The following is a 27,395-nucleotide window of genomic DNA, read 5'->3' on the forward strand; positions in this document are numbered from 1 at the left end:
ACTACACTTGTGCGTTATATAATAGTTTGGTAAACGCACACCAGTGCACCTGTACGCTGCCACCAACAGGCACACACGTGCGGTTTTAAAAACCAAGCACGGACGCAATAATAACCTAACACAGGTTTTAGGAGCAAAAATTAAGAACTCTGACACTATCAGCCACTGCTGACTGACGTGTATTATACACTACACTTGTGCGTTATATAATAGTTTGGTAAACGCACACCAGTGCACCTGTACGCTGCCACCAACAGGCACACACGTGCGGTTTTAAAAACCAAGCACGGACGCAATAATAACCTAACACAGGTTTTAGGAGCAAAAATTAAGAACTCTGACACTATCAGCCACTGCTGACTGACGTGTATTATACACTACACTTGTGCGTTATATAATAGTTTGGTAAACGCACACCAGTGCACCTGTACGCTGCCACCAACAGGCACACACGTGCGGTTTTAAAAACCAAGCACGGACGCAATAATAACCTAACACAGGTTTTAGGAGCAAAAATTAAGAACTCTGACACTATCAGCCACTGCTGACTGACGTGTATTATACACTACACTTGTGCGTTATATAATAGTTTGGTAAACGCACACCAGTGCACCTGTACGCTGCCACCAACAGGCACACACGTGCGGTTTTAAAAACCAAGCACGGACGCAATAATAACCTAACACAGGTTTTAGGAGCAAAAATTAAGAACTCTGACACTATCAGCCACTGCTGACTGACGTGTATTATACACTACACTTGTGCGTTATATAATAGTTTGGTAAACGCACACCAGTGCACCTGTACGCTGCCACCAACAGGCACACACGTGCGGTTTTAAAAACCAAGCACGGACGCAATAATAACCTAACACAGGTTTTAGGAGCAAAAATTAAGAACTCTGACACTATCAGCCACTGCTGACTGACGTGTATTATACACTACACTTGTGCGTTATATAATAGTTTGGTAAACGCACACCAGTGCACCTGTACGCTGCCACCAACAGGCACACACGTGCGGTTTTAAAAACCAAGCACGGACGCAATAATAACCTACTAACAGGTTTTTTTGGGGAGCGACAATTACAGTACAGACAAGTCAGACACTATCTGGACTGTTTTACACTGTGTACACCAGCCCCAGATATGAAGGCTGGTATACGGTCACCACTACCCTGCCTGCCTGCCTGCCTGTATACTGCTACAATAGTCCTGACAAGGACTCTTTTGGTCACTAGCCTGTATTCAGACCTGGCTATACCCTGCCTGTATATAGCAACAATAGTCCTGAGAAGGACTCTGCTACTGTACTCCGACCTGGCTATACCCTGCCTGCCTGTATACAACTAGAATAGTCCTGAGAAGGACTTTTGGTCACACTGTTTGCAGCCCTGCAACTGAAAAAGCTATAAAGGGCCGCAAAGCTTTCCCTGAATCAGCGACACTCTCCCTACACTCACTGTCAGAATAGCTGTGAGCAGAGCACAGCGCGCCGGCCGATATAAAGGCTCGGTGACGCTGTGCAGGCCGGCCAATCACTGCAATTCCACAACTAACAGGGCTGTGGCATTGCAGTGGTCTGCCAGCCAATCCCTGCATGAGGGCTGGCTCTCAAAAGAGCGCCAACATGCAGAAATGAAGACCACGAGTAAAGCACGAGTATCGCGAGATTACTCGGTCCCCGCCGAGCAGCCCGAGTACAGTGATACTCGTGCGAGTACCGAGTAGTGACAAGCATGCTCGCTCATCACTACTAATAACTGATGGACTGAGTAATATTTCTGGATTGAAATGAGGTTTATTGTACTAACAGAAAATGTGCAATCCGCATTTAAACAAAATTTGACCGGTGAAAAAGTATGGGCACCCTTATCAATTTCTTGATTTGAACACTCCTAACTACTTTTTAGTGACTTACTAAACCACTAAATTAGTTTTGTAACCGCATTGAGCTTTGAACTTCATAGGCAGGTGTATCCAATCATGAGAAAAGGTATTTAAGGTGGCCACTTGCAAGTTGTTCTCCTATTTGAGTCTCCTATGAAGAGTGGCATCATGGGCTCCTCAAAACAACTCTCAAATGATCTGAAAACAAAGATTATTCAACATAGTTGTTCAGGGGAAGGATACAAAAAGTTGCCTCAGAGATTTAAACTGTCAGTTTCCACTGTGGGGAACATAGTAAGGAAATGGAAGAACACAGGTACAGTTCTTGTTGATGCATGCCATTTTCAGATCGTGCTGGCTCCCCTCTCTCTCTGTTTGGTTGTAGTTATGCTACAAATGTCTGGTGGCTGGTCACCACCATGCTATGCACGCCTGATCTTGGTTTGCAATATATTCCTCCTGTTGGTAGCTGTACACATTCAGTTGCCTCACCCTTTCCACAGGCATTACTAATTAAGCACCATACTTGGATCTGGTCTGCCTTTATCAATGGTTGCTGTCTGGCACTGGGAGGGTCAATTCTGATATAGTCCTGGTATGTGTAGAGCTTGCTCCACATGCTGGGACCTGGGCTGGCCTCTATCCACAATTGCCTCTTTTGCAACATAGAAGCGGTTATATATACAGGTTACAGGTATGTGTGCTCCATTATGGTTCTGCTTTTAACTTTATCTAGGAGGCCGCTTGGCACATGAAATACAGAATATAGAGTAGGACCCCCCTATTGAGATTTGCCGTGACGTTGGCAGGGGTGGCTCAAAGAATTGATCAATTATTTGCTAAAAATCTCATTTATATTACAGTACAGTTGGAATAAATCTGTGAATTTGCACTTTCTATATGATGCATGCCATTTTCAGATCGTGCTGGCTCCCCTCTCTCTCTGTTTGGTTGTAGTTATGCTACAAATGTCTGGTGGCTGGTCACCACCATGCTATGCACGCCTGATCTTGGTTTGCAATATATTCCTCCTGTTGGTAGCTGTACACATTCAGTTGCCTCACCCTTTCCACAGGCATTACTAATTAAGCACCATACTTGGATCTGGTCTGCCTTTATCAATGGTTGCTGTCTGGCACTGGGAGGGTCAGTTCTGATATAGTCCTGGTATGTGTAGAGCTTGCTCCACATGCTGGGACCTGGGCTGGCCTCTATCCACAATTGCCTCTTTTGCAACATAGAAGCGGTTATATATACAGGTTACAGGTATGTGTGCTCCATTATGGTTCTGCTTTTAACTTTATCTAGGAGGCCGCTTGGCACATGAAATACAGAATATAGAGTAGGACCCCCCTATTGAGATTTGCCGTGACGTTGGCAGGGGTGGCTCAAAGAATTGATCAATTATTTGCTAAAAATCTCATTTATATTACAGTACAGTTGGAATAAATCTGTGAATTTGCACTTTCTATATGATGCATGCCATTTTCAGATCGTGCTGGCTCCCCTCTCTCACAGTTCTTGTTAAGCCCAGAAGTGGCAGGCCAAGAAAAATATCAGAAAGGCAGAGGAAGAATGGTGAGAACAGTCAAGGACAATCCACAGACCACCTCCAAAGACCTGCAGCATCATCTTGCTGCAGATGGTGTCAATGTGCATCGGTCAACAATACAGCGCATGTTGCACAAGGAGAAGCTGTATGGGAGAGTGATGCGAAAGAAGCCGTTTCTGCAAGCACGCCACAAACAGAGTCGCCTGAGGTATGCAAGAGCACATTTGGACAAGCCAGTAACATTTTGGAAGAAGGTCCTGTGGACTGATGAAACAAAGATTGATTTGTTTGGTCATAGAAAAAGGCGTTATGCATGGAGGCCAAAAAACACGGCATTCCAAGAAAAGCACTTGCTACCCACAGTAAAACTTGGTGGAGATTCCATCATGCTTTGGGGCTGTGTGGCCAATGCCGGCACCGGGAATCTAGTTAAAGTTGAGGGTCGCATGGATTCAACTCAGTATCAGCAGATTCTTGACAATAATGTGCAAGAATCAGTGGCGAAGTTGAAGTTATGCAGGGGATGGATATTTCAGCAAGACAATGATCCAAAACACCGCTTCAAATCTACTCAGGCATTCATGCAGAGGAACAATTACAATGTTCTGGAATGGCCATCCCAGTCCCCAGACCTGAATATCATTGAAAATCTGTGGGATGATTTGAAGCGTGCTGTCCATGCTCGGTGACCATCAAACTTAACTGAACTGGAAGTGTTTTGTAAACAGGAATGGTCAAATATACCTTCATTCAGGAACTCATTAAAAGTTACAGGAAGCGACTAGAGGCTGTTATTTTTGCAAAAGGAGGATCTACAAAATATTAATGTCACTTTTATGTTGAGGTGCCCATACTTTTGCACCGGTCAAATTTTGTTTAAATGTGGATTGCACATTTTCTGTTAGTACAATAAACCTCATTTCAATCCAGAAATATTACTCAGTCCATCAGTTATTAGATATATGAAACTGAAATAGCTGTTGCAAAAACCCAAATTGTTATAAAGAAAAAAGGTTAACATTAATAGGGGTGCCAAAACTTTTTCATATGACTGTATGACATCCAATGTCTGTAGTCACAGCAGATTATACACCATCACATATTCTCCTATATAGTGGATGTAATATACTATGTGCACAGACATCCTATGGCATATACAGTATTATATGTCACTCTTATATTCTATACTATGATGTTTTTCATTGGGGTGGAGTTTGTATACAATGGTGACTTGGTGGTGCGAGTATATTTGGGGGAAAGAAAACCACAAAAAGGTGTTCAGAGGTCCAGTAACTATGCAGTACTATGTGTGCCCACCTTTTCTCCAGGTACTTGCTTTACTGCACTTCCAAAAACAGGACCCTGTTATAAAGATAGTAACACAGAGGCATAATGTGCACTACGTCTGACCACGGCAATCTATGGCTCTGCAGAGAGGGACCTTTTCATTCCTTTTCTGTGTTTTTTGTTTTTTACATGTACTCACTTGGTCAATTGCTGCAACTGTAATGTGAACAAACCCTAGGCAGGATTTACACAATATTTCCAGATGTAACCAGGTCCACTACAAAGAAATGATATACGCTTTAAAGAACTCCCCCCTCCCCCCCAAACCTGTGTATATGTGTAGTGTAGTTTAGTGTCAGTGTGTTACTATACTACCCTTCCTCTGTCTTCTACAGTATACAGTGCTTTTCTGCACCTCTTGTGAGTCACGTGACAGCGATTCAGACTCTCCGGATAACGATGCCTGATCGGAAGTAACCTTTACAATGTAAGTCTATGGGGCCTCGTTCTGAGCCTTTTGTTGGACAACCATAGATTTACATTGTGAAAGTTACTTCCCAGAGAACAGTGTGACCAGGAAAGTCTGCAAAGTCTGGATACGAAAAAGTAAAAAAATGCAATAGGTTTTTCCACAGCATTTTTAAAGCCTTCTGGTGAATAAAACACATTTTTTTAAACATGTACTGTAGACAAAGCTCACATGTAATCCACACCCCAATATTGAAAAATGTGGATTTTTACTGCCAAGAAAGTAGATTTTGATTACTGAGAAAGTAAACACAGCAAAAATACTGCATGTGAATATAACCTAAGCTTGATTTTGGTGCCATATCTGTGTAGTAGTAGACTTAGTTCTTTAAATGCTACTTTGATCAGATTCACACATGCACATTTGAATATTTGGTGAGTTTTTACCTTTTCCTCTGATTGTCCAGGTGTGATTTTGACTTAAATATACTGAGGTAAAAACTCACCAAATACGCAACATGTGCACATAGCCTATGTAATTAACTTGGTTGTAGTACCATTTCTGTGTAATAAGCGTCAGCGTGAAGATGTTTCGGTATAGAGTCTGATATATTGAGCCCACCTCAATGGTGAATATATAATAAAGATGGGCCGCTGATCATGGGCCACTGCTGTGTGCTTGCCCCCCAGGCCAAAATTTGCCAGCCAGCCCCTGCTTTGGAATATGGCAATCTCACTGATGAAACTTTGATGGTAAAAACTCACACGCTGGCACTGATTCATCAAGATCGTCAATTTTTTTCACTGGTGTTGATGAGGGGGTATTGGAGTCAGATGCCCCTGATTCATGATAGCATGTACATCACAGAATTATCCCCAAGAGATGAGGCCTTATCCAGATCCAACTCCATTATGAGGGTAGAAATAAAGACATAGCTGCTTCACCCTTGTGTAAATAGGTTTTATTTCTCATGTAGACATCCATGTGAAAGTAGAACCACAACATTAGGCCATCTGATTTACTGATACATGAAAATCTACTTCTCAGCAGCGATCAAGATGGAAGTCAGAACATCAGACCCGCTCAGTATATAAAGTGTGTACTAGGAGTGTGTATAATAAGCACTGCACATTGTCTTATAAGATGGTGAACCGGCAAACTGGGGGCTATAAAACAACTTCTGAGATCCACACTTTTGATTATCATAGAATTATATACCGTATTTTTCATTCACGGTGACATAGCCGAAGATCGTACATTCATAGGGGTTCTTCCTAAATGAGATATAAACAGTATGAAAGCCCCAGAAATTACAGACACTTATTTAAAGACCATTGACCATTTAAACTCAGGACATTATATGATATTAAACTTCAACAATCATCCTTTACAATTGTGATTACCAAAAAGTAAGAATAGAAAAATAAACTCCAATGAAGATTTCATGTTATTCCCTATACTTCCAGTGGGCAGCTGTGACTGTGGACATGAGGGTGTCTGTACTGGGCCGAGTCAATGTCAATCGCTCTTCCCTGTAGAATTATCTTCAGACAACCTGAGAATCGCACTCCGGGCTCAGCTTGTTCTGCAAACACAAGAGAATTTGGAAGTTAGAGTGACTAAGGTCAGGTATTTCGGTCTGAGTGCTATCGATGAAAAAAACAGACAGCTCTCGGATAGTGATGGGCGGACTCAAAGATAACCGGGATCGGTGGGTCTAACCGGGTTAAAAAAAATGGACAGCACTCAGACCAATGTTATTCAATGTTGCAGGGCAGAAGACCAATTTTTCTCAATGAGAATCTGTGTGTGAGAAAAAAATGGCCAACTTTTCTGGTTGAAAATGAGACCAATTTCTTAGTGTCATGTGAGCCTAAAGCCTGCTTTACACCCTACGATTCTGCATACGATTTCGTATTGCAATCGTAACTGCCCCCATTGTATGTGTGGCATGTTCAATTTGTTGAATGTGTCGCACAAACGATTAACCCCCCGTCACACGTACTTACCTTCCATACGACCGCGATGTGGGCAGCGAACGTCCACTTCCTGGAGTGGGAGGGACGTTCGGTGTCACATCGACGTCACGCGGCAGCCGGCCAATCGAAGCGGAGGGGCGGAGATAAGCGGCCCGTAAACATCCCGCCCACCTTCTTGCTTCCGCATTACCGGCCGGGAGCCGCAGGACGCAGGTAAGATCTGTTCATCGTTCCCGGTGTGTCACACACTGCGATGTGTGCTACCCCGGATACGATGAACAACCTGTCGTTCAATTTATGAGAAATGAACGACGTGCATGCGATGAACGTTTTACCGTTCAATCGCAATCGCACGTAGCTGTTACACACTACAATGTACCTTACAATGCCGGATGTGCGTCACTTACGACGTGACCCCGTCGACACATTGTAAGATATATTGTAGTGTGTAAAGCGGGCTTTAGTTTCAGTGATCTAGTGGTCTGGATGCCCAAAAGGTTTTCATAGACCATAGCAGCAGCCCTATAGGGGTATGTGCACACCGAGTTTTTCAAGAGGAAACATTAGGAAACACCAGCATTTTTTTTCCCATTGCAACTTTTTATGTTGTTTATTTACATTTCCTTGCCTCCTTTTTGACATTTTCATTCTACAATGAAAACCTCAAAAACATAGAATGTCTTTAGGAGTGGTTAAAAGATCTCATTCTTTTAAGAGTTCAGATGACACTTCTTGAAGCTGTTTTCAGAACAGAATCTGCCTGATAAAGACTTTTGCTTGCACAAAGCCTGAATAGTCAGACACCCAACAATCAGTAATGACCTCACTTTATCAGATCAGCAATTTCTTTAACACCTCCAAGTTCCTTAGCACTTAAAAAAAATATAAAGAAATTAAGTAAAATATAATGGGAAAAAAAGACTAACATATATATATATATACAGTGCCTACAAGTAGTATTTAACCCCCTGCAGATTTAGCAGGTTTACACATTCGGAATTAACTTGGCATTGTGACATTTGGACTGTAGATCAGCCTGGAAGTGTGAAATGCACTGCAGCAAAAAAGAATGTTATTTCTTTTTTCTTTTAAATTGAGAAAAGTTTATTCAGAGGGTCATTTATTATTCAACCCCTCAAACCACCAGAATTCTGTTTGGTTCCCCTAAAGTATTAAGAAGTATTTCAGGCACAAAGAACAATGAGCTTCACATGTTTGGATTAATTATCTCTTTTTCCAGCCTTTTCTGACTAATTAAGACCCTCCCCAAACTTGTGAACAGCACTCATACATGGTCAACATGGGAAAGACAAAGGAGCATTCCAAGGTGATCAGAGACAAGATCGTGGAGGGCCTTGGATCGTTACAAGGCTGGCAAGGGGTACAAAACCCTTTCCAAGGAGTTGGGCCTACCTGTCTCCACTGTTGAGAGCATCATCCGGAAGTGTAAGGCTTATGGAACTACTGTTAGCCTTCCACGGCCTGGACAGCCTTTGAAAGTTTCCTCCTGTGCCGAGGCCAGGCTTGTCCGAAGAGTCAAGGCTAACCCAAGGACAACAAGGAAGGAGCTCCGGGAAGATCTCATGGCAGTGGGGACATTGGTTTCAGTCAATACCATAAGTAACGTACTCCACCGCAATGGTCTCCGTTCCAGACGAGCCCGTAAGGTACCTTTACTTTCAAAGCGTCATGTCAAGGCTCGTCTACAGTTTGCTCATGATCACTTGGAGGACTCTAAGACAGACTGGTTCAAGGTTCTCTGGTCTGATGAGACCAAGATCGAGATCTTTGGTGCCAACCACACACGTGACGTTTGGAGACTGGATGGCACTGCATACGACCCCAAGAATACCATCCCTACAGTCAAGCATGGTGGCGGCAGCATCATGCTTTGGGGCTGTTTCTCAGCCAAGGGGCCTGGCCATCTGGTCCGCATCCATGGGAAGAACCTGGAGATTTTGGCCAAGAACCTCCGCTCCTCCATCGAGGATCTTAAGATGGGTCGTCATTTCATCTTCCAACAAGACAACGACCCAAAGCACACAGCCAAGAAAACCAAGGCCTGGTTCAAGAGGGAAAAAATCAAGGTGTTGCAGTGGCCTAGTCAGTCTCCTGACCTTAACCCAATTGAAAACTTGTGGAAGGAGCTCAAGATTAAAGTCCACATGAGACACCCAAAGAACCTAGATAACTTGGAGAAGATCTGCATGGAGGAGTGGGCCAAGATAACTCCAGAGACCTGTGCCGGCCTGATCAGGTCTTATAAAAGACGATTATTAGCTGTAATTGCAAACAAGGGTTATTCCACAAAATATTAAACCTAGGGGTTGAATAATAATTGACCCACACTTTTATGTTGAAAATTTATTAAAATTTAACTGAGCAACATAACTTGTTGGTTTGTAAGATTTATGCATCTGTTAATAAATCCTGCTCTTGTTTGAAGTTTGCAGGCTCTAACTTATTTGCATCTTATCAAACCTGCTAAATCTGCAGGGGGTTGAATACTACTTGTAGGCACTGTATATATACTGTATAAAGTAAAACTGTTCTTAAGGGGGCTTTACACACTACAACATCGCTAATGCGATCTCGTTGGGGTCACGGAATTCGTGACACACATCCGGCCGCATTAGCGATGCCGTTGCGTGTGACACCTATGAGCGATTTTGCATCGTCACAAAAACGTGCAAAATCGCTCATCGGTGACATGGGGGTCCATTCTCGATTATCGTTACTGCAGCAGTAACGAAGTTGGTCCTCGTTCCTGCGGCAGCACACATCAGTACGTATGACGCCGCAGGAACGAGGAACCTCTCCTTACCTGCCTCCCGGCCGCTATGCAGAAGGAAGGAGGTGGGCGGGATGTTACGTCCCGCTCATCTCCGCCCCTCCGCTGCTATAGGGTGGCGGTTCAGTGACGCTGCTGTGACGTCGCTGTGATGCCGCACGGACCGCCCCCTTAGAAAGGAGGCGGTTCGCCGGTCACAGCGACGTCGCCGGGCAGGTAAGTATGTGTGACTGCTCTGGGCGATGTTGTGCGCCACGGGCAGCGATTTGCCCGTGTCGCACAACAGATGGGGGCGGGTACCCACACTAGCAATATCGGTACCGATATCGCAGTGTGTAAAGTGGCATTAAGTCTTAAAACGTGGGCATGAAAAACTTTTTGCAATACATTTTTCATTTTTTTTTTAAAAAAGAAACACCCATAATTTTTTTTATGCATCTACTTTGTGTTCATGCATGTAATGTAGTATGAGTGTATTAACCTACTCACCGCTGCTCTCTCCGGTGTTCAGTATCGTTCTTTTCTGCTTCTGAGTGACGTCACCACAATTCCAACTAGCCGGCTCATTCTATGCTCTATGTGTGAGACAGAAGTCTCTTTTACAAAATCAATATACGGGACCCTGTTCTGATACTTCCGGGACACACAGAGAGCAGCATGTCCCGGTGAGTCTCTGAAGAGGGGTGATGTCACTCAGAAGACGAGAAGAATGATGGTAGGTGAGGATATTAATACACTCACACTACATGACATGCACATACATACATATTTAATGAACAAAAAACGTAATGCGAGTACTCCTTTAAAGAGAAACTAATCCTTTCATATATATTTTTTTACATTTTAGTCTTTCTCTTTATTGCCAACAGATTAATGACGGTCCAGATTCTTAGCCCCAAAGAGCACTCAAAAGCCCCTATGAAGTGCATAGCTACTGCCTGAGCACATGCATACAGCAGACAGGGTATTTTTGAGCAATCGCGGGGGCTATGGCCTGGATTCCCACCAAATTGCTGGCAATTAATAGGACAAAACAAAAAAAGTATCAAAGGTTTCTTCTTTAACCTTTAAAATAGTTAAAAAAAACCCCAACATATAAGTTTCTTATCGCTGCTATCATACTAAGGCCACGTTCACACATTTAGTATTTGGTCAGTATTTTACATTAAAAGTTTTTTAAGCCAAAACCAGGAGTGGAACAATCAGAGGAAAAGTAGAAACACTTCACCACTTCTGCATTTATCACCCCCTCCTGGTTTTGGCTACAACTACCAAGGAGGTAAAATACTGACCAAATACTGAACGTGTAAACGTGGCTAACCTGAAGAATCCTGTTACCTAGTCTTTTTTTTTTTTTTTTTACAGCACGTGCAAACTCCGTAGAGATCAACCCCCCCAAAAAACAAATGACAAAATTGCATTGCTTTTTCATAATTTAAGCACATTTGGATTTTTTTTCCTATTTTGCAGAACAATATAAGGTGAAATTAATGTGGTCATTGAAACCTACAACTTGTTCTGCCAAGAACAAGTCCCCATATGGTTATAGCGACAGAAAAATCAAGGTATGGCTCTTGAAAGGAGAGGAAAAAAAATGAAAGTTCCAAAATTAATATTGGCCGGAGCAGGAGGGGTTAAAAGGTTGTCCAATTCTTACATTTTGGTAACCTATCCTTAGGTAGATCCTCAATATTTAATTGCAGGAAGTACTCCTCCCTGTGGTGTTTTAAGGCCATGTGCACACGGTGAGTATTTGGGGAGTTTCTTACGTCAGTATTTGTAGCTAAAAGTAGGAGTGGAACAATCAGAGGAAAAATATTATAGAAACATGGGCACCACTTCTGTTTTTTATACCCACTTCTGATTGTGTCTTACAAATTCTGAGGTAAAAATCTCACCAACGTGGCCTAAAAGTGTCAAGTTGCTTCTGGGCTAGACTAAAGAACCCCAGTGCAACAATGTTTAGTTTAAACCTGGATGTGGACTGGCCGTTGTGGACAGTTACCTGAAGTGCCTCCGATAGAAAGTTGAGAATCATGATCGAGCCATATGTTTTCCAAAGCCTTGAAGTCTGCTGGCAAAATATCCATAGATGACGAGACCTCACTGGTACTCAAGACAACTTGATTGGACCTGATGACAACATTCACAGTGTGCCAGGCTTTTAGACATAAGCCAGGTGGGAACTTCAATGAATGTGCCAATTTTCCCAGTAAGGAAACTTCCAGGACCTGAAGACAATGACATAATATAATAAATAGATTGTAGACTGAGTACATCTAATAACATAGATGTGTTAGAAAAAATAAGGGATTGTTACCCGCTTTTCCAAATCCAAGGTTATTGTCAGTGCAAAAACGTTCCCTGCTCCGGTCAGACCCAGAAGGACCCCGCCGTCTTCTAGTACTCGGAAGGAGAGCTGGACGGTCAGTTTCCAGGAATCTTTGTTCTTCGCTGGAAACACTAAAATCAAAAATTAGAGCTATTAAAGTGGTATTCCACAATAGACATTTATATCATTCATTCTAATGGCGAGGACAAAAGTTGGGGGATCAGGTATGGCACTCCTTATATAACAGCTTCTACGGGAAAGCTCTTGAATTTACAACCACTTTCTCTGGAGCAACGTGGGAAATGGAACTCCCGACACATAGACTTTTATCATATCACCAATGTATTTTTAAAAAAATATTTGATTTAAAAAATAAATAAATAAATAGAAAACCCTACCTGCCAATAATTCCTAAAGGAGTTGTCTCATGTAGGCACCTATCTATATGCCCTATTCACAGACCAGCTGGATGAGCCACCTGGCTGAACAAGACTCACTGGTAAAGAAGTGTTACACCGAGGGTGTTGGGACAACTCCAAACTTAAATTCTTTAAAGGGGTTCACCTTTGAAGACATTTTTTTAACGGAAATGCATGTATTTGGGGCTTAAAAATAATTTTACAATTGGGTTTCAACAAAAAGTTTGCACCATTTGCTTTTTATACTCGGTCCTGCACTGTCGATCACTAGCTGTAGAAAAGGGTAGAGAATCCAATAGTGAACTCATTTTAACAGGAGAGGTAGGAACTCTCTTATCTGTCTTTTACTGAGTTCATCTCGGCTGATTTATGACCACAGAGAAGGTCTTGTCAAAACCTGTAAAAGCGAAATGAGTCAAAAGTTTTATTAAAATTCAATTATAAAAATTAATTTTTAGCCCCACATCCATGTAGGTATATAACAAATGTCCCCAAAGGTGAACAACTCATTTAAAATGTGTGCATAAGAGGACAACTCACGAGCAGGTTTGAAGGTAGCATAGCCATTAGCAGGAAAGAAAGCTCCGGGTTCTTCATCTTGGAAGCAACGCCGGTACTCGTCCGTCTCCATTGCACTGTCCAGGGTTTCTGTGTTTTTTTTCACCCAGGCCCAATTGCGCAAACAGCCATCCAGATGGGGAATCAACTAGAGGGAAGGAGCACATGGTGCCATCATTAACTCTCCTCTAGCGTGTTGTATTATTACTAAGGTGTTGTACATCATTGGTTGATATGTATGGATCTCTATAATTTTTATAAACATTAATGTGTTAGTTATGGAACATCATCTCTGTGCCACATGATGACATAGTACCGGCCTGAGAAGCTGCACATCACTGTTTGCAGGAAGGTCACCCAGGATGATTTCAAGGGTAGAGGAGCTCCGAGGCATCAGCTCATTGTTCACCTGGAAAGTCAACATCACCACAACCTCTCCATTCACTCTAACATCGATAGTGTTACGTGTACTGTCCACCGTCACCTGCAAGACAACACAGAAAGCAATGGAGGCAGTCCTCACTAGCATCCCAAAAGGTCTGCTGCTACAGTATGATATATAATTTTAGCATTGAAAGAGGTATTCTAAAGTTTGGAAGTTATTTCCTATCCATAAGATCCTGATGGCTGGGTGTCTGACCGCTGGAACCCCAACTGATCTAGAGAACCAGGGCTCTGAAGAAACCTGTGTGAATGGAGGGGTAGATGATCATGTACAAGGCTGCTCCATTCATTCTTATGGGAGTGCTGAAGACACATTAACCTCAGCACTCAGCTATTGCTGTAGGTCCTAATGAGACTAAAATAAAGCAGCAGTGTGGCGCATGATCAACCATCGCTCCATTCACACGGGGCTCTTCAGAGTCCTTGTTTCTTGGGATCCCGACGGTCAGACCAATAGCGATTCAGAAATGTGTAATACCTTATCTACATGGTAAATGGAAATTGTAGAAGCTTATGAGTGCCCTCACAGATCCAGAGCCGTGTTTAGTCTCACCTTTCTCCATATTCCATCACTCATATTTGGCCCCCACTTGGAGAGAACCATCTGTCCATTCCCATTACTCATCTGTACTTCTAGACGACAATCCCGAATCCCAAGAACAAACCAATTATCTGGTCCAACATCTCCATAAAAGATGATGCCTTCTGGGTCAAAGGTCCGGAAATCAAAGGAGGAGAGATTACTGTGAAAGAACAGGCCACACATTACGGAGACCCTGAATGTATAGACAGCTATATAAAAAAAATACTATTACATTATAGTCATGGTGAAGATTAGTCCAGTGTATATATCTCATGCCTGTTTTGAAGGAGCGTCAGTGGCTGAAGCTATCCTGGCTGCTGTCGAACATCTTTCTCAAAATAAAGTAGCAGCTTATGTTAGTCAATGCAAGACTTACATAAAACTTACTTTTTTCTGCAGTATGTCTTTTTTGTATTATACAGAGCTCAAAAATATGGAAGACCACATGGCAGCGGGTTTATTTATTGATTATATAGCACTATTATATTTTGCAGTGCTGTACACACATCATCATCACTGTCCCCATTGGGGCTTACAATTTAAATTCCTTATCAGTTTGTCTTTGGAGCGTGCGTGGAAGCCAGAGTACCAGGAGGCATCCCACGCAAACACTTGGAGAACATACAAACTCCTTACAGATGCTGTCCTTGGTGGCTGCAGTTCTAACCACTGAGCCACTGTGCTACTAGTTCTCTAGTGATAATCTTCCTCGGATAAAACAGCGATTTTTATCAAAGCCACAGCCAGCCACCCAGTAAGTCATATATCGCTATAATCAGGGACTCTTTCTGGGTGTTATGATGCTGTTAGATTAGATGGTAAAAACCTGGTGATAGATTTCCTTTAATTCTTTGAAATCCTTATGTGGCCAGTTCTTATAAAGCATACTCCCTATAGATGGTAGTCTATCTACATAGCAAATGTTAGATTGTTATAAAAATAATGAGATGGATCATACCTTGTGAGATCGGAAAGCTGGAATTCCAGGTGCAGAACACTCTGAGGATTTCCATTCCCTATGTACAGGCTCTCTGCCGATCTCACCAGCTTCTCAGCAGAACAAGGCACCTGGAAAACATACTCCAATATAACTTCAAAACCCTTATCACCTTGTCTGAGTCCAGTGGCAACCTCATAAATTCAGGTGGGAAAAATCTTGTTACAGATTAAGCAGAACTTCGTTTATTCTAAAAATGTCTTTTGATAAAATATGTTTCAACATGATGTCTGATAAATTAGGGCCCCACCCTTTCTACTTGCACTAATTGTTGAGAACTGGGATCAACAATCTCCTATCCTGCCTGATGAGGTGGCTGCTAGCTACTGCATTCCATGAAAGAACTCCATTCACATTTAGGGGAGTTAAGGCCTCCATACTCATTAAAGCTTGTTGAACCCAGCAATATTGACTGACAGCCTACTGTATGTGGAGGCCACCCACCTCTGTAAGGTATGTGATTTCTGGGGAAGAAGGTTACACTTGCTTAATTTCAGCAACCAATCATTTTATTCTCTGCTGCAAGAGAAGTCTGTAGAGGATAGAAGAGTCTTTAGGGAACAGGAGAGTCTGTAGGGGACAGGAGGTCTGAAGGGGACAGGAGAGTCTGTAGGGGACAGGAGAGTCTGTAGGGCACATGAGAGTCTCGATGGGACAGGAGAGTCTCGATAGGACAGGAGAGTCTGGACGGGACAGGAGAGTCTGAACAGAACACGGGGTCTGTAGGGGACACAGGGGTCTGAAGAGGACAGGACAGTCAGGAGGGCAGGAGAGTCTGGACGGGACAGGAGACTCTGGAAGAGACAGGAGAATCTGGAGGTAACAGGAGTGTCTGAAGGAGACAGGAGAATCTGGAGGTAACAGGAGAGTCTGAAGGAGACAGGAGAGTCTGAAGGGAACAGGAGTGTCTGAAGGGGACAGGAGAATCTGGAAGGGACTGAAGAGTCTGGAAGTGACAGAGGAGTCTGGAGGGGACAGAGGGGTCTGAAGAGGACAGAGGGGACTGGAGGGCACAGGAGAGTCTACAGGGCACAGTAGAGCCTGGAGGAGACAGGAGAGTCTAGGGGGGGACAAAGGTGTCTGGAGGGGACAGAGGGGTCTGGAGGGGACAGATGGGTCTGGAGAGCACAAGAGAGTCTGGAGGGCACAGGAGATTCTGGAGGGCACAGGAGATTCTGGAGGGCACAGGAGAGTCTGGAGGAGACAGGAGAGTCTGGAGGAGACAGGAGAGTCTGGAAGAGAGAGGAGAGTATGGAGGAGACAGGAGAGTATGGAGGAGACAGGAGAGTCTGGAGGTGACACAAGGGTCTGAAGGGGACAGAAGAGTCTGGAAGGGACAGAAAAGTCTGGAGGGGACAAGAGAGTCTGGAGGGAAAAGAGGGGTTTGGAGGGAACAGAGGGGTCTGGAGGGAACAGAGGGGTCTGGAGGGAATAGAGGGGTCTGGAGGCGACAGAGGGGTCTGGAGGGGACAGAGTGTCTGGAGGAGACAGAGGGATCTGGAGGGGACACAGGGCTCTAGAGGGGTCTGGAGGGGACAGAGGGATTTGGAGAGCACAGGAGAATCTGGAGAGCTCAGAAGAGTTTGGAGGGGACAGAAGAGTTTGGAGGAGACAGAGGAGTCTGGAGGAAACAGAAGAGTCTGGAAGAAACAGAAGAGTCTGGAGGAAACAGAAGAGTCTGGAGGAAACAGAAGAGTCTGGAGGAAACAGAAGAGTCTGGAGGGAATAGAAGAGTCTGGAGGGAACAGAAGAGTCTGGTGAGGAAAGAAGAATCTGGAGGGGACAGGAGAGTCTGGAGAGGACAGAGGACTTTGGAGGAGAAAGTGGAGTCTGGAGAAGACAGAGGGGTCTTGAGGGAACAGAGTTTGACAGTGGCTCTCACATAAAGAACACAAGAGAGTTTTGTCAATCTGTGCTTTTTTTGTATGGGGAAGTCAGGAATGATAGATGTTGGCTGATCGTTGATCTTGCAAATATTTAACGAGTATGGGGGGCTTAATGGGATTGTCAGGTCTAAATTCATAAGTCTGCAGTCAGTTTTAGAGCAGGGAACAGCAGTCATGTGGCCTGTGTGCCACTCTATGTAACTGCAGACTTGTGAATCCTCACATTGCACACACTGTGCGCTATGAGGATTCGCTGGTTTCAGAGCTGGGAACTGCAGTCACATGGCCATGAGTATGTGATACACAGAGTCTCTGTCAGAATCCAACTAAAGGGCAAAACATTTGCATTGAGCGAAGCTGCACCCCTCTGCTCAGTTTCTGGCTAGAAGTCTGTATATTCCATACTCACGGCCATGTGACTGCAGTTCCCGACTCTGAAACTGGTAAATCGTCACAGCGCACAGTGTGTGCGAAGTGAGGATTCACAAGCCTGCAGTCACATAGAGTGATATAAAGAGTGACTGCAGACGTATGGATTTAGACCGGACAACCCCTTTAACAGAAACAACCAAGCATATATATAGCTCCATGATAAACCCACATCTAACGTTTACGCCCCAGGTCATGAAAGTGTTTTCACAAATTTTCTGGCATTAAACACCATATGTCATAAGATTATTGTGCAACTTGATGTTTTCGCATTTTTACACCAGTCTAGTCAGTTTTACCAAATTGAGCGAGGAGTTGATGTGGGCCTGGGTGTGTCCCACCTGTCTAATCCATGAAAATGTACTCCACTTTAGTGGTGTAATCTTCGAAAGAAATGTTCTCCAAGGAACATTTCTGGCAGAGTAGCATGCCAGTATAATGACACTCTTAATAAAGTAGGCACATCTCACTCCAATGGTCCGGATCAGTAAGATTATCATGTACGATACATTTCTTAATGAATGAGGTCTGTAGAAAATAGTGAAACCCCTTTAAAGAGGTTGTCCACTACTTTAACATTGATGGCCTATTCTTAGGACAGGTCATCAATGTCTGATCGGCCTGGGTCTGACACTCTGCATCCTCGATGATCAGCTATTCTCGGTCCTGGCGGTGAAAGCAGGGAGCTGGAAATGCTCAGTTCCGGATCTGCTCCGTCTTCTAATAGTGGCCACAGCCGTTTACTGCACATCCACCTCCCATTCAAATCAATAGGAAGCGGATATACCGTATCCGGCCACAGCCGCTAGCAGAATACAGAGCAGCTCCGGAACTGAGCATTTCTGGCTGCCTGCTGCCACCGTCGGGACCGAGAACAGCTGATTGGCAGGGGTGTGGTGTGTCAGATCACGGCTGATCAGATATTGATGACCTATCCTAAGGATAGGTCATCAATGTAAAAGTAGTGGACAACCTCTTTAAAGTTCTGCAGAAAGTTTTACAGTAAAAGACTTGAGACATGTAAATCATAGAATTGTTACACAAAATGTATTCCATTTTAATATTGTATTAATAAAATATGCCAGAAACAGATTTCTTACTTTATCATTAGCCTCAAGTAGATCATTGGAAGCAAATGACTATCCTGTAAATACAGCTGTATATTTCAATCCAATTTATGGTGTGAATGAATTTTGAGTCTGGAAACCCCAAATCTCATAATATATGAAAAGACAACCATTAACCTCTAACATTCAACCAAATATTAAGATTCTTTAGAAAATGTTGTTAAAAGTGCAAACCCAAGTGTAATACTATAAATATAATTGTAAAAGAACTTGAAATCAATTCTTCAAAGGATCGAGATCACAACTACTCCCAAATCAGTTTCTATAAAACCGTTTTCAACATAATTTTAGAGAATAATCCATCACAAGTGCTCATAAAATTCTAAGCTTATGTTCCCATGAGGAGTTTTTAGTCAATTTTTGATGCGGTGTATCTTCGCTGTGTCAAAAACACAACGTCTTAGGCTAAGTGCGCATGCTGAGTATTTGGAGCAGAAATTTCCTGCATCAAATCTGCACCTACTGGCAGAAAAATGCACCAAAAAATGCATGCTTTTTTTGTGCGTTTTTTGCCATGCATTTTTCAAAATGAAGTGAATGGGTGGAAGGGCTGAGCACGGCAGGCAAAAGTGCACAAACAATTGACATGCTGCAGTTTATTTTCTACACTAAATCTGCAAGGAAAAAAAAAGCAAAACGCTGTGTTGTACAATTCAAGCACAGTGGATGGAAATCTTGTGCCCACTCTGCTTGTTTTTCCCACAGCAAAAACTGACCTGCGGTGCGGTTTCCCCGAGCTGCAACATGTCAATTGTTTGCTGTGGGGACGCAAGCATTCTCTGCAGGGAGAACACAGCGAGAGACCGCAACTGTCTCAGCCGGACCTGCGGAGGAGACTCACGGATCCTGATCGTGGGCACATACCCTTACACTTCCAGCAAAGTAGATAGTGTTTATAGAAATCTGCTGCCACTGTGTTTCTTTTTTACTCGGCATAGACTGACCTGCTGTAATGTTTGAAATCCGCAACGCGTCAATTTCTCCTGTACGTACAATGAGTTTCAGGTGCAAATTTTCCCCAGAGAATTACATCAGGTGCAGAATATCCACAGGTAAAAAAAAAATGTACATGCACTTTTAGTGCATTTCTGCTGCGTAAACACTCTAAAAATGAATATAACCAACACATGAAGGAGGTATCAATGAAGTTTTCTCGAAGTCCGAATATCATGAAGTGTAAAAAACAAATAAGTTTTAGTAAAACATGACCAAAAAGAATAAAAAATTGCAACTCCAAAAACGTGAAAAAGACAAGTAAAGGAATGCACGGAATGAAAAAATGCAAGAATCCTAATTTAGCTAATGGTGCAGTTAGTCTGCAAAGCCAAAAACTCACCAAATACTCATCATGGGAACATATCCTAAGGCTGGAAACGCGTGTAGCTTCAAATGCAGATTTTTTTTTTTGAGCCACAGTTAAAAATCATATAAGTCCTTCCTTTATATTTCCCATTTGCTCTGACTTTGGCATAAAAAGATACTGCACGAGTGATTCCAGCCTAAGAAAACATTCATTTTCATAGTGCACAATAAATCCATAAAGTATACAAATGTGCTATGTTTATAAAACTTTCTGCATCTTTATCTGTGTTACAATAATGTAGTGAGTTCACTGCGCAGTTCTTCATAAAACCACAGTTATGGGAAACCCAGCAATTTGGATACAAATAACCCCCGATAGTAACTTATTAATATTATTACCTTTCCTGGGTGCTCCTGGTTAGGTTCAGGTAATATAGATCCCAAAGTAGGACCTCCAAAGGGAAGCAGGACTACAATGATCAGCATGGACACACTGAGGAGAAGCTTCATTCTGTCGGTGCTGTTAATGATGGTTGTCACACGTTGACTGACCTTTATATATTAATAGGAGGGGACTTGTTCTTCTTGTGTCCATTATTCAAACGAGAATCTTGGCTCCAACCACAACACGTTCCAGTATCTGCCTCCAGCAGATGTTTTACAGGAACTCAGGAGACGTACATTTAACCCTTCACCGATGTGTGACCATCTGCATCTGTATCCGATTCCGAAAAATAATCCAATATTTATAACAATTGGCTGGAAAATATTGTTCCCTAGTTTGGATTGTTATTTCTGAAGGAGTAACAGTAACCTATACTTGTTATCTATCAAGGGCACTGCCACTAATATGGTCGCAATCTAACATTGGAAGAGCACAATGCCACAAATCTCAGAAATTCTTCCTGTGATGCAGGCATCATCAATTTTTCAAGTACGTGGAGAAAATATACAAAAGTTTATTTGATGGTCAGTGAAATTTGGACTGAGATCAGATTTCATCCCAGTGTGGTCAAAATTTTCATGAACCCAAAGTCTTGATTTGCTAATTGTAGCACCGGCGTTCCTGCAGGGACACCGGCTCACTCACCGCCGCCTCCAGGTTGCATCCATCCCCCAAGTTACACGGCCGCACATTAGCTTGTCTGTCACCCTCTCCCCCTGGGGCCTGTGCACTCCGCACAGCCTCCCCGGGAATGCGCTTGGGGAGCGTTCACATTGTCCCTCCTCTTAAAGGGCCGGTGTGCCATTTACCATAAATGCCTCTCAGCCTATCGCTGAGAAGCACTATGTATTTAAGGCACCCTCCCATTAGGGAAGGTGTCTGCGTAACACCTTCAGTTAGTCAGGGTCTTATCTGTCTAGCTAGTTGTCAGGTCCCATTATCCCTGTTAGTCACCTGTGCCAGAGGCTGCCTTCCCATACTTCTCTGTCCCTGCCATGCCTATCATATCATTTGTACCCGTCTGCCTGTCTACCTCAGTCATCCCACCTTTACCTGCCTGCATGTGTCCATACATGAGTCTGTCTCCTGTCCTGGGGTTCAGCTGCCACAGTCCCTGTCACGCCCTGGGAGTGGTACCTGGCATCGTTGCTAATGGTATACCAGGCTGGTTACCTGATGTTGAGAGCTGGGACCGACCTCATCCACAAAAGATGAGAGTTTTGTTGTTTGATCTACCTCTCCAATAAAGAGTTATGTTTAAAGTTACACATGTCTGCTGTGTTTATTACGTGGGATCTTGCTTTGGGCCGTTTGGGTCGTGGCAGTCTTGTATTGCTGTGTGGATTGTATTTCTGTTTTTGGTGTCTTGCAGGTCTGGAACATGCTTGTCCAGAAAGCCAAGCTCAAAAGAGGGAGGAATGTGCAGGGTGCAGCACTCACCCACCCCAGACCTGCAGACTGGCTGTATACAAAGTGTGGTGTATTTTATATTGATATAGTGTGTGTGTTATGGTAAACGGCCACTAGTTGGCCATGGTGTGCTCAGTCACTTCCCTGGTGTTGCTAGGCAGGAAGGGGTTAGTAGGGAGGAGCATTGGGTACAAAAAGGGGAGTCAGAGAGAAAAGGGTAGGAGAGTCCCAGAGGGCAGCGTAGAGGTACCACACCTGTGGGAGGTGTGAGGAAAAGCCCCAAGGAGAAGTGTTTCTGACCCACTGGGTCATATCCCGGCACCGGACATGTGAGGCCTTGGTGAGAGGTGGGCTGACCGAACCACATCCCAAAAGGGTGAATTCCGGATGGCCTAGATGGTGGCTGCCACCTGGTATATACCTAAAGACCCCCCTCACCAGGCTGAAGGTCAGTGGACTCCAAAGAGGGAGTAGGTCTTGACCGGGACAGAAGAAGTGCCGTCCCCAGGGACTTGCCGTCACAGTTTATAGCTAATCCCTGTAGGTGGGAGACGGACCCCTGAGGGATTATATGAATCTGCCTGACAGATGAAGATGAGTGAGGGGGTGAGGGGCTCAGAGGCCCGAGTACCAGGGAAGTGGCTGGCACACTGTGGCCATCTAGTGGTCGTTTACCATAACTCATATTATATCAATATAAAATACAAATTGTCTCTCCAGTAAAGGAGACAAACTCTAGCACAGCGCCACCTATTGGAAGTAGCGATCCTAAAAGTCACAAGTGGATTTTCGACAATCCTTTGTAATATGACTCAGGATATATAAGCCAGATCAGAATCCCAATTTGCAGACACGGTGTTTCGGGGTGCTTGCCCCTCGTCAGTGCAAAGTATGGGGGTGTCTGATCTGGCTCATGAGAAAGCTATGTGGGGACCACGGGGGAACACTATTCTCCTTAAGGAGACTTTGCAAGCCAGTCTGGCTGCCAGGTAAGGGGACTTATAGCTGCAATGCCCCTAAAATTCCACGGGGGAACACTATTCTCCTTAAGGAGATTTTGCAAGCCAGTCTGGCTGCCAGGTAAGGGGACTTATAGCTGCAATGCCCCTCTGGGAAATATTCAAATTGTCTCTCCAGTAAAGGAGACAAACTCTAGCACAGCGCCACCTATTGGAAGTAGCGATCCTAAAAGTCACAAGTGGATTTTCGACAATCCTTTGTAATATGACTCAGGATATATAAGCCAGATCAGAATCCCAATTTGCAGACACGGTGTTTCGGGGTGCTTGCCCCTCGTCAGTGCAAAGTATGGGGGTGTCTGATCTGGCTCATGAGAAAGCTATGTGGGGACCACGGGGGAACACTATTCTCCTTAAGGAGACTTTGCAAGCCAGTCTGGCTGCCAGGTAAGGGGACTTATAGCTGCAATGCCCCTAAAATTCCACGGGGGAACACTATTCTCCTTAAGGAGATTTTGCAAGCCAGTCTGGCTGCCAGGTAAGGGGACTTATAGCTGCAATGCCCCTCTGGGAAATATTCAAATTGTCTCTCCAGTAAAGGAGACAAACTCTAGCACAGCGCCACCTATTGGAAGTAGCGATCCTAAAAGTCACAAGTGGATTTTCGACAATCCTTTGTAATATGACTCAGGATATATAAGCCAGATCAGAATCCCAATTTGCAGACACGGTGTTTCGGGGTGCTTGCCCCTCGTCAGTGCAAAGTATGGGGGTGTCTGATCTGGCTCATGAGAAAGCTATGTGGGGACCACGGGGGAACACTATTCTCCTTAAGGAGACTTTGCAAGCCAGTCTGGCTGCCAGGTAAGGGGACTTATAGCTGCAATGCCCCTAAAATTCCACGGGGGAACACTATTCTCCTTAAGGAGATTTTGCAAGCCAGTCTGGCTGCCAGGTAAGGGGACTTATAGCTGCAATGCCCCTCTGGGAAATATTCAAATTGTCTCTCCAGTAAAGGAGACAAACTCTAGCACAGCGCCACCTATTGGAAGTAGCGATCCTAAAAGTCACAAGTGGATTTTCGACAATCCTTTGTAATATGACTCAGGATATATAAGCCAGATCAGAATCCCAATTTGCAGACACGGTGTTTCGGGGTGCTTGCCCCTCGTCAGTGCAAAGTATGGGGGTGTCTGATCTGGCTCATGAGAAAGCTATGTGGGGACCACGGGGGAACACTATTCTCCTTAAGGAGACTTTGCAAGCCAGTCTGGCTGCCAGGTAAGGGGACTTATAGCTGCAATGCCCCTAAAATTCCACGGGGGAACACTATTCTCCTTAAGGAGATTTTGCAAGCCAGTCTGGCTGCCAGGTAAGGGGACTTATAGCTGCAATGCCCCTCTGGGAAATATTCAAATTGTCTCTCCAGTAAAGGAGACAAACTCTAGCACAGCGCCACCTATTGGAAGTAGCGATCCTAAAAGTCACAAGTGGATTTTCGACAATCCTTTGTAATATGACTCAGGATATATAAGCCAGATCAGAATCCCAATTTGCAGACACGGTGTTTCGGGGTGCTTGCCCCTCGTCAGTGCAAAGTATGGGGGTGTCTGATCTGGCTCATGAGAAAGCTATGTGGGGACCACGGGGGAACACTATTCTCCTTAAGGAGACTTTGCAAGCCAGTCTGGCTGCCAGGTAAGGGGACTTATAGCTGCAATGCCCCTAAAATTCCACGGGGGAACACTATTCTCCTTAAGGAGATTTTGCAAGCCAGTCTGGCTGCCAGGTAAGGGGACTTATAGCTGCAATGCCCCTCTGGGAAATATTCAAATTGTCTCTCCAGTAAAGGAGACAAACTCTAGCACAGCGCCACCTATTGGAAGTAGCGATCCTAAAAGTCACAAGTGGATTTTCGACAATCCTTTGTAATATGACTCAGGATATATAAGCCAGATCAGAATCCCAATTTGCAGACACGGTGTTTCGGGGTGCTTGCCCCTCGTCAGTGCAAAGTATGGGGGTGTCTGATCTGGCTCATGAGAAAGCTATGTGGGGACCACGGGGGAACACTATTCTCCTTAAGGAGACTTTGCAAGCCAGTCTGGCTGCCAGGTAAGGGGACTTATAGCTGCAATGCCCCTAAAATTCCACGGGGGAACACTATTCTCCTTAAGGAGATTTTGCAAGCCAGTCTGGCTGCCAGGTAAGGGGACTTATAGCTGCAATGCCCCTCTGGGAAATATTCAAATTGTCTCTCCAGTAAAGGAGACAAACTCTAGCACAGCGCCACCTATTGGAAGTAGCGATCCTAAAAGTCACAAGTGGATTTTCGACAATCCTTTGTAATATGACTCAGGATATATAAGCCAGATCAGAATCCCAATTTGCAGACACGGTGTTTCGGGGTGCTTGCCCCTCGTCAGTGCAAAGTATGGGGGTGTCTGATCTGGCTCATGAGAAAGCTATGTGGGGACCACGGGGGAACACTATTCTCCTTAAGGAGACTTTGCAAGCCAGTCTGGCTGCCAGGTAAGGGGACTTATAGCTGCAATGCCCCTAAAATTCCACGGGGGAACACTATTCTCCTTAAGGAGATTTTGCAAGCCAGTCTGGCTGCCAGGTAAGGGGACTTATAGCTGCAATGCCCCTCTGGGAAATATTCAAATTGTCTCTCCAGTAAAGGAGACAAACTCTAGCACAGCGCCACCTATTGGAAGTAGCGATCCTAAAAGTCACAAGTGGATTTTCGACAATCCTTTGTAATATGACTCAGGATATATAAGCCAGATCAGAATCCCAATTTGCAGACACGGTGTTTCGGGGTGCTTGCCCCTCGTCAGTGCAAAGTATGGGGGTGTCTGATCTGGCTCATGAGAAAGCTATGTGGGGACCACGGGGGAACACTATTCTCCTTAAGGAGACTTTGCAAGCCAGTCTGGCTGCCAGGTAAGGGGACTTATAGCTGCAATGCCCCTAAAATTCCACGGGGGAACACTATTCTCCTTAAGGAGATTTTGCAAGCCAGTCTGGCTGCCAGGTAAGGGGACTTATAGCTGCAATGCCCCTCTGGGAAATATTCAAATTGTCTCTCCAGTAAAGGAGACAAACTCTAGCACAGCGCCACCTATTGGAAGTAGCGATCCTAAAAGTCACAAGTGGATTTTCGACAATCCTTTGTAATATGACTCAGGATATATAAGCCAGATCAGAATCCCAATTTGCAGACACGGTGTTTCGGGGTGCTTGCCCCTCGTCAGTGCAAAGTATGGGGGTGTCTGATCTGGCTCATGAGAAAGCTATGTGGGGACCACGGGGGAACACTATTCTCCTTAAGGAGACTTTGCAAGCCAGTCTGGCTGCCAGGTAAGGGGACTTATAGCTGCAATGCCCCTAAAATTCCACGGGGGAACACTATTCTCCTTAAGGAGATTTTGCAAGCCAGTCTGGCTGCCAGGTAAGGGGACTTATAGCTGCAATGCCCCTCTGGGAAATATTCAAATTGTCTCTCCAGTAAAGGAGACAAACTCTAGCACAGCGCCACCTATTGGAAGTAGCGATCCTAAAAGTCACAAGTGGATTTTCGACAATCCTTTGTAATATGACTCAGGATATATAAGCCAGATCAGAATCCCAATTTGCAGACACGGTGTTTCGGGGTGCTTGCCCCTCGTCAGTGCAAAGTATGGGGGTGTCTGATCTGGCTCATGAGAAAGCTATGTGGGGACCACGGGGGAACACTATTCTCCTTAAGGAGACTTTGCAAGCCAGTCTGGCTGCCAGGTAAGGGGACTTATAGCTGCAATGCCCCTAAAATTCCACGGGGGAACACTATTCTCCTTAAGGAGATTTTGCAAGCCAGTCTGGCTGCCAGGTAAGGGGACTTATAGCTGCAATGCCCCTCTGGGAAATATTCAAATTGTCTCTCCAGTAAAGGAGACAAACTCTAGCACAGCGCCACCTATTGGAAGTAGCGATCCTAAAAGTCACAAGTGGATTTTCGACAATCCTTTGTAATATGACTCAGGATATATAAGCCAGATCAGAATCCCAATTTGCAGACACGGTGTTTCGGGGTGCTTGCCCCTCGTCAGTGCAAAGTATGGGGGTGTCTGATCTGGCTCATGAGAAAGCTATGTGGGGACCACGGGGGAACACTATTCTCCTTAAGGAGACTTTGCAAGCCAGTCTGGCTGCCAGGTAAGGGGACTTATAGCTGCAATGCCCCTAAAATTCCACGGGGGAACACTATTCTCCTTAAGGAGATTTTGCAAGCCAGTCTGGCTGCCAGGTAAGGGGACTTATAGCTGCAATGCCCCTCTGGGAAATATTCAAATTGTCTCTCCAGTAAAGGAGACAAACTCTAGCACAGCGCCACCTATTGGAAGTAGCGATCCTAAAAGTCACAAGTGGATTTTCGACAATCCTTTGTAATATGACTCAGGATATATAAGCCAGATCAGAATCCCAATTTGCAGACACGGTGTTTCGGGGTGCTTGCCCCTCGTCAGTGCAAAGTATGGGGGTGTCTGATCTG

The 27,395-nt window shown here is 44.4% G+C and overlaps 1 protein-coding gene across 1 annotated transcript; it reads right to left on the reverse strand.

The window, feature by feature from the left end:
- Positions 1-6,143: 6,143 nt before the first annotated feature.
- On the reverse strand, positions 6,144-20,730 carry SHBG (sex hormone binding globulin). The gene is made up of 8 exons (XM_075338701.1): positions 20,444-20,730; positions 15,262-15,371; positions 14,274-14,463; positions 13,593-13,760; positions 13,259-13,424; positions 12,288-12,430; positions 11,973-12,198; positions 6,144-6,782 (listed from the first exon to the last, which is right to left on the reverse strand). The coding sequence occupies exons 1-8, from the start codon at positions 20,552-20,554 to the stop codon at positions 6,652-6,654; spliced, it is 1,245 nt and encodes a 414-aa protein (XP_075194816.1). The 5' UTR covers positions 20,555-20,730; the 3' UTR covers positions 6,144-6,651.
- Positions 20,731-27,395: the final 6,665 nt, after the last annotated feature.

Source organism: Anomaloglossus baeobatrachus, chromosome 3 (genome assembly GCF_048569485.1).
Source record: "Anomaloglossus baeobatrachus isolate aAnoBae1 chromosome 3, aAnoBae1.hap1, whole genome shotgun sequence".
Classification (NCBI taxonomy): Eukaryota; Metazoa; Chordata; class Amphibia; order Anura; family Aromobatidae; genus Anomaloglossus; species Anomaloglossus baeobatrachus.

Coding starts and splice junctions, on each gene's coding strand:
- SHBG (XM_075338701.1), bottom strand. CDS start 20,554: ATGAAGCTTCTCCTCAGTGTGTCCATGCTGATCATTGTAGTCCTGCTT. Junction 15,372..20,443: donor ACCAGGAGCACCCAGGAAAG/GTAATAATATTA, acceptor TATGTTTTCCAG/GTGCCTTGTTCTGCTGAGAA. Junction 12,431..13,258: donor TGCTACCTTCAAACCTGCTC/GTGAGTTGTCCT, acceptor TTTTGATTTTAG/TGTTTCCAGCGAAGAACAAA.